This window comes from Geospiza fortis, unplaced genomic scaffold (genome assembly GCF_000277835.1).
Source record: "Geospiza fortis unplaced genomic scaffold, GeoFor_1.0 scaffold178, whole genome shotgun sequence".
Classification (NCBI taxonomy): Eukaryota; Metazoa; Chordata; class Aves; order Passeriformes; family Thraupidae; genus Geospiza; species Geospiza fortis.
Window position 1 is genome coordinate 1,108,566 of NW_005054466.1, and position 6,150 is coordinate 1,114,715.

General features: G+C 51.0%; 1 protein-coding gene across 1 annotated transcript in view; it reads left to right on the top strand.

Annotated features, from left to right (window-relative positions):
• LOC102040170 (zinc finger protein 282) overlaps positions 1–5,679 on the top strand; it is a 12,726-nt gene extending 7,047 nt beyond the window's left edge. The window contains 4 exon segments of the mRNA XM_031062814.1: positions 1,347–1,439; positions 2,083–2,199; positions 2,361–2,471; positions 4,063–5,679. Of these exon segments, the coding sequence (XP_030918674.1) occupies positions 1,347–1,439; positions 2,083–2,199; positions 2,361–2,471; positions 4,063–5,075 (1,334 nt within the window). The 3' untranslated portion in view covers positions 5,076–5,679.
• The last annotated feature ends 471 nt before the right edge of the window (positions 5,680–6,150 follow it).

Below are 6,150 nucleotides of genomic sequence, written 5' to 3' on the forward strand. Positions count from 1 at the left end.
TGTGGCTCAGCCCTCCTGCAGTGTCAGGGGTGGTTCTGTTGGAGCAGGGATCCTGTAGAGAAGGATGTATTCTTCCTCCAAAAATCCAGTGGAAGAAAAGGCAGCTGCTGTTCCTCTGGGGAATCCTGTGGAGAAAAGCCGTGCTGGTGTTCCAGAATCTCAGGTTATATCTGGGTAGCAATGCTTGGTTCCTCCCTCTGGGCGGAGCATCTCCCCATGGGATGTTATAGTTCTTATCAGTCATGCACTGATATTCAATAGTCTGTTATCAGCAATGCCCCCTCCCGAGGGAGGTGTGAATGTGGTCACTCAAAGACAGAAATAAGGCAAACTGCCCACTTGACAAAGGTAATCTGCCATACAGATGGTAATGGAAAACATCTTGCATGCAATGTTCAACATCCTGACAGGAGGGGACAGCTGGGGACAGCTGGGCTGTGCTCCAGGGAACAGGGACAGGAGGAGAGGGAACGGCCTCAGGCTGGGCCAGGGCAGGCTCAGGGTGGAAACTGGGGAAATTCCTTCCCTAAAAAGTCTGTCCAGCCCTGGGCAGTGGTGGAGTCCCCATTGCTGGAGGGATTTAAAATCCACGTGGATGTGGCACTTGGGGACATAGTCGGTGGTGGCCTTGGCAGTGCTGGGGGAATGGTTGGACTAGATGACTTTAAAGGGCTTTTGCAACCTCAACAATTCTACAATTCTATGACCAGCATCTCTCCAAGGCACTTGTTGTGCTGAGTTTGGTGTCCCAACTGCTTCTGTCAGGCATTCCATCCCCACCAGCCTTTCCAGGACCTTCCATCACACCCTTCTTTGCCCTCTCCTGGGAAATCCTCCAGTCCCTTGGCCGGGTCTGCACTGTAAGGGTGCAGAGCACTGGCCCATCTCCTTTTCTTTATTTTCTCTACAGACTTTTGTTTTCTTTTTTCTTTTCTCATTACTTGAATGAATTTCTTTAAGAACTCTGTTCTCGTGAGTATTTCTCTGATGGGTGAGAAATTGTGTGTGACTGAGAGGGATTGAAAAGGAAACAGAACCCTGGCAGCACCAAGAGAGAAATGAAACTCAAGGACAAGAATTCAAGTGGCTCTGGCCTCTCCTGGGGCCCTGGAGAACATGTTTTCACTTGCATGAAAATTCTGTGCATTTCTCAGGTTCAAACATCTGCTGAGGGTTTTGTAACCAACATTTCAGGTCTGTTCAAGAGGCCTTGGTCAGCAGGAGCTAGAACTGGAGCGAGGTTTTCTCTGGAATGTGAGCTAGAACAGAGCAGCTCTGCCTGGGCTGGGCTGACAATTGGAATTAATTTTATATGGTGTTAAAATAACACTGGTTCCTGTTAACAGAAGACAGCATAATCCAGATTAAGCAAGAGGAAGGGTTGTGCACTGCAGATCGGAAGGAGGAGGCTGCAGAAGCTCCTGGAGAGCCCTGCCCAGGTGAGTAACTGCATACCTCAGAGGGAAAATGAAACAGAGGGATTAAATTCCAGGTGGTGTGATTAAATTCCCCACCTCTGCTCATGTATTCCAAATCTTTAAGAAGTTCTGCGCAGACTTGCCAGCAGATCTCCCAGGTGAGGGCTGGTGTTGCCCCTTTCCCTTCTCATGGACATTTTGGAGTTAGTGGCTGCATGGGTGGCTTTTATCCAAGTGTGGCTCTCCCTAAATTCCTTCAGGTTGCTTTTCCCCTCCTCCCTTCCCTTTTGGGGTTTTTTTGGGTAAGGAGGAGCACACAGACTGCTCTGAAAGGCTGCAGAGCCCAGGGCCCTGTTCTTTGCCCTCTCACTTGGAACCTCTTTGTTTTACAAATCAGCTGCTCTGCTTTGCAGATTTTCCTCACTCTTCACAAAGGTAGTGGTGCTGCCTGTTGGCTCCACTAGAGCTGTACTTGGCTCCCTGTGTTTGTAGCTAGCTGGGATTTTTAGACTTTTCCAAAGGTTTCCTTAAGAAACTGGGCTTGGGGGAGCTTGGCTTGGGGTAACAACCTCCAAAGAAAGCCCAGACCAGAGCAGCTTTTCAGCCTTGTGAAATCCTAAGTTTAGGCAGGTATGATACACTTCTCCTGAACTTCTTCCCTCAGCAGAGCAAGGATTTTACGAGCCTGAGGCATCCAGTCAGACCAGGAAAGGCAGCGAGGTGGATGCCAGGGAGCTGCCAGGCACAGAGGGTGAGCACCTCCAGAGAGATCCTGCCACAGGTGAGGATCTGCCAAAAACTCCACTGCAGGAATTGTCCCTTACTGGCTCTTCCTGTTGTGCTTTCCCTGCTGCTTTGTTACTGCTGTGCATTCCCAAATTATCCAGGCTTTGTGCCTTCCTCTGGTGTTTCTCAGTTGTGTAAATTCTCCCCAATGAACAGGATTTCAGACTTATGCAAGAGATGTTTCATCGGGGATTGAACAAGAGGAGCTACCCTGCTCTGAACAACAGGGCTTGCAGAAAGAGGAAATCTCTGGGGATCCAAGTACAGGTCAGTAATGGATTTCAGCTGGGATTTTGGGGACAGTAAATCCAGTTTAGAGTATTTTTTAATACTGTGTGAAATGTCACAACCTTGCAATGTTAACCATGAGAGAACTGGGACAAACCTCAGTCTGCTGGTTAATATTTGGTCACAAAAAAATTGAGTCTGTCAGCTGAAGAGGCTCCTTCTCTCTTGAGCCAGACAAAAGCTGTCAGAGGCACTGGCTTGGGCTTGTGCTGAGGCAAGCCCAGAGCTGCATGGGTCAAGTTGGTGCTGCTTTTATCTGAATAAAAACCTGGCTCAGGGCTGGGCCCACAGTGCTGGGCAAGGGAGTGACATCAGCTGGTGGCCAGTCACCAGTGCTGTCCCCAGGGTTGGGGACTTACTGGGGCCGCTGTGTTTGATGTCTTTGTCAGCAATGTGGGTGAGGGGATGGAGGACACCCTCAGTCCTTTTTATGGCCAGGGTTCCCTGCCCTGAAGACAAGTTTCTCACTTCCCATGCTGTCAGTTCTTCCAGGAATTTCTGGAAATGGTTTGGAGGCTTTGGGGATTTTTGGTGTTCTTGATCCTCACCCCTGTAATCCATTCCCACTTCTTGACCTCGTTCCTGCCTTTGCTCTGTGTTGTGCTTGTCTCCAGGAGCTACAACAAGGATGTTTGTCCCAGAAATTCCTGCCCTGTCTCCACATGGCACCCCCTTCTCCAGCCACATCTTGTTCTTTCTCATGGCTCCGGTTCCATCCAGTTATCAGTGTTTGGGACACACATTCCTTTATTTTCTGGGAATTGAGAGCTCTGTGGGTCTCATTTTGACCTCAGTTTATAGGGTCACAGGAGAGTGGGCTTTAATCAGTGATTTCCCATCCTGGCTGCAATTAAAATCAGTGACTTTTTTTGAAAGTTCCATAGCAAAAATGTTACTCCACTTGGGTTGTTATTCAGGCAAGACAAAGAGGTTCTGAGGCTGTTCACTAAAAAACAGGTGCTTGTTGGACAGCACAAGTTCCTGGGAGCAGAGAGTGCTTCTGATAAGCTCAGGAGAGGAGGTGTAGGTTGGATATCAGGAAGAGGTTCTTCCCCCAGAGGGTGTTTGGGCACTGAACAGGCTCCCCAGGGAATGGGCACAGCCCCAAGGCTGCCAGAGCTCAGGGAGCAGTTGGACAACACTCTCAGGCACAGGGTGGGATTGTTGGGGCGTCCATGCAGGGCCAGAGATTGGACTCCATCCTTGTGGGTGTCTCCCAGCTCAGCAGAGCCCATAGTTCTGTGACTTGCTGAGCCAGCTCAGGGCCCTGCTTGGGCTCTGCTCCTGGAGATGCTCAGGAGAGTGTCTGGAGGGCAGCTGGGAACACTGAGGTGGGACAGTGTCTGCTCTGTTATCTGAGTGAGAGGCTGAATCTGAGACTGCAGCAGTCATTTTTTATGTAGATTTTAAAAAATAAAGTTGAAAAAAGTACTTCTATTTTCCTGGAACTTTTGTTTCAGTGAATGCTGGTGCTTTGTTCCTCCCTCAGAATTAAAGATGTGGCTTTGGGCTGGGAGGAACATTCCAAAGGGGACTCCTGAATTAAAAATCTCTGAAATCTCTGTTTCAGATGAAAATTTGAAGAGGGACCATCCAGCAAACTGCTTGGAGAGCAAGACCTGTGACTTAGAGGTACCAGGAAGGCCGGGAGAGGTGTTCCCCAAAGATCCCAGCCATGGAGTGACATGGGACAGTCAGTGGAATTCAGAAATGATGGAAACAGCCACTCCGGGGAATGGGAACAGCCTTGGAGGCGATGCTCAGTACGATTTCTTTAGTGCTCAGGAAAAGAGCCTGGAAAAGAGGCCCTGTATGTACAAGTGTGAGAGAAACTGCCCACAGCAGGACCTGCAGGGAGAAGGGGACATGTTTCCAGGCCCCACGTACGAGAGGATGTTCCCTCTGCTGCACCCACACCCAGGAGAGAAGGGAATGGGCCTGGGGGAGAAAGGAATGGGCCTGGGAGAGAAGGGAATGGGCCCTGGAGCTGCTCCCACCCCCTGTGAGGGGCCAGGGCCCCGCTCCGAGTCTGGGGAGACTCCCCCAGGCACAGGCAGGCCCCGTGAGCAGGACAGCCTGGGCACAGAGGAGGCTGCTGAAAACGAGGAGAGCTTCCCCACGGACACATCGGGATCCAGCCCCTGCTGGGAGCCGCCCCTGGCCCGGGGCAGCCCTGCCCAGCAGCAGAGCCAGGGCCGGGGCAGATCCTACATTTGCAGCGACTGTGGGAAAGACTTTGTTTGCCATTCGTGGCTCGTGAGGCACCAGACGAGTCACACAGGAGAGAGGCCCTACAAGTGCTCCAAGTGTGACAAAACCTACAGGAGGAAGGATAACCTCCTGAACCACCAGCGCCGGCACACGGGGGAGAAGCCTTTCCAGTGTCCTCTCTGCAGCAAGAGCTTTGTGCTCAAGAGGAGCCTGCTGAAGCATCAGGAAGGTCACATGCAGGAGCCGCGTGCCACTGGCCAGCTGGCCCTGCGGGAACATCAGGGGCTCCGTGATGCATTCCATGTAGGACATCCCCCACGTCCCTTGGTGCATCCTCCAGGGCAGCAGCCCCAGCTCTGTGGCAGACCCTGATGGCAGGAGGAGGCTGTGGTGCAGCCATGCTGAGCCCTTCCCAGGAGAAAGGAGCTGGCTGGGGGTTATTTTGTGCTAGACAGCATTCACCAGTGCCTGTGGATTTGGGGAGGTGGACTTTGGAGGTACTGCTGGCTGTGAGTCCGTGTGGGAGAGAAACCACGTTGACACGGAGCAATTTGTGATGTGTGTTACAAAGAAGAGTCGTCTGAATAGAGAGAAATGATCCAAAATGTATCCAAAATGTTATCCCAGGAATCCAGAGTCCTTGGACTGGGCTGGGAACGAGTTAAAGGTATTAATTGTCCACTAACGAGTGGAACGGTGTCAGGAAACACACACTTGGGTGAGGTGCTTTGGGAAAGGAAGTGTTGCCCCTGTGGCTGTAGGAGGAAGCCTCTTTCTTCTGTGGCAAACAGAAAGAAGGCTGCAGAGCCTGGGAGGCAGCTTATTCCCATTCAAATCCTGGGGCTCCTCACTGCTGAGCCCCAAGGGAGAATTCCTGAAGGGTGAGATCCTTCCTGGGAGTTGTAGGATGGCCTGGGAGCCTGGAATATGGTTTTAATTCTGCATAGCCTTAAAGTTGTGTTGCATTTCTTTTCCCACATTGTTCACAGACTTCTGTGTTTGTTCAGTTTTCCAAATCCTTTGAAAGCAGAGCATGGAGATGCTGCAGAAACCTGGGAAACACAGAGTTAATGAGCTGCTGTGTCCCGAGCACTGATAACAGGATCTGCTGGAGAGGAGGCTGGCTGGAGGTGAGGGCAGCTCTGCTCCTGCAGCCTCCTCCCTCAGCTCTGTGTGCTCCACTCCCAAGAGGGAAGAAACTCTCAAGGTTTGTACATGCCCGTGGTCCAAGAGGAATGACAGGTGTCAGAAGAGTCCAAAAAAGCTCACAAAAAGTTCTAACAGCAAATTCCACTCTCAGCATGGGAATTGGTATATTTTGCCCTTCTGGTAGGAAGAGAAATAAAAAGGTAAAAGAAAAGAAGGAAGAGAGAGGGAGATCAGATAGATGAAGGGAAGGACATCACCATCCTGGCTCCAGCATCAATCCAGCTGTGTTCAGGATCCC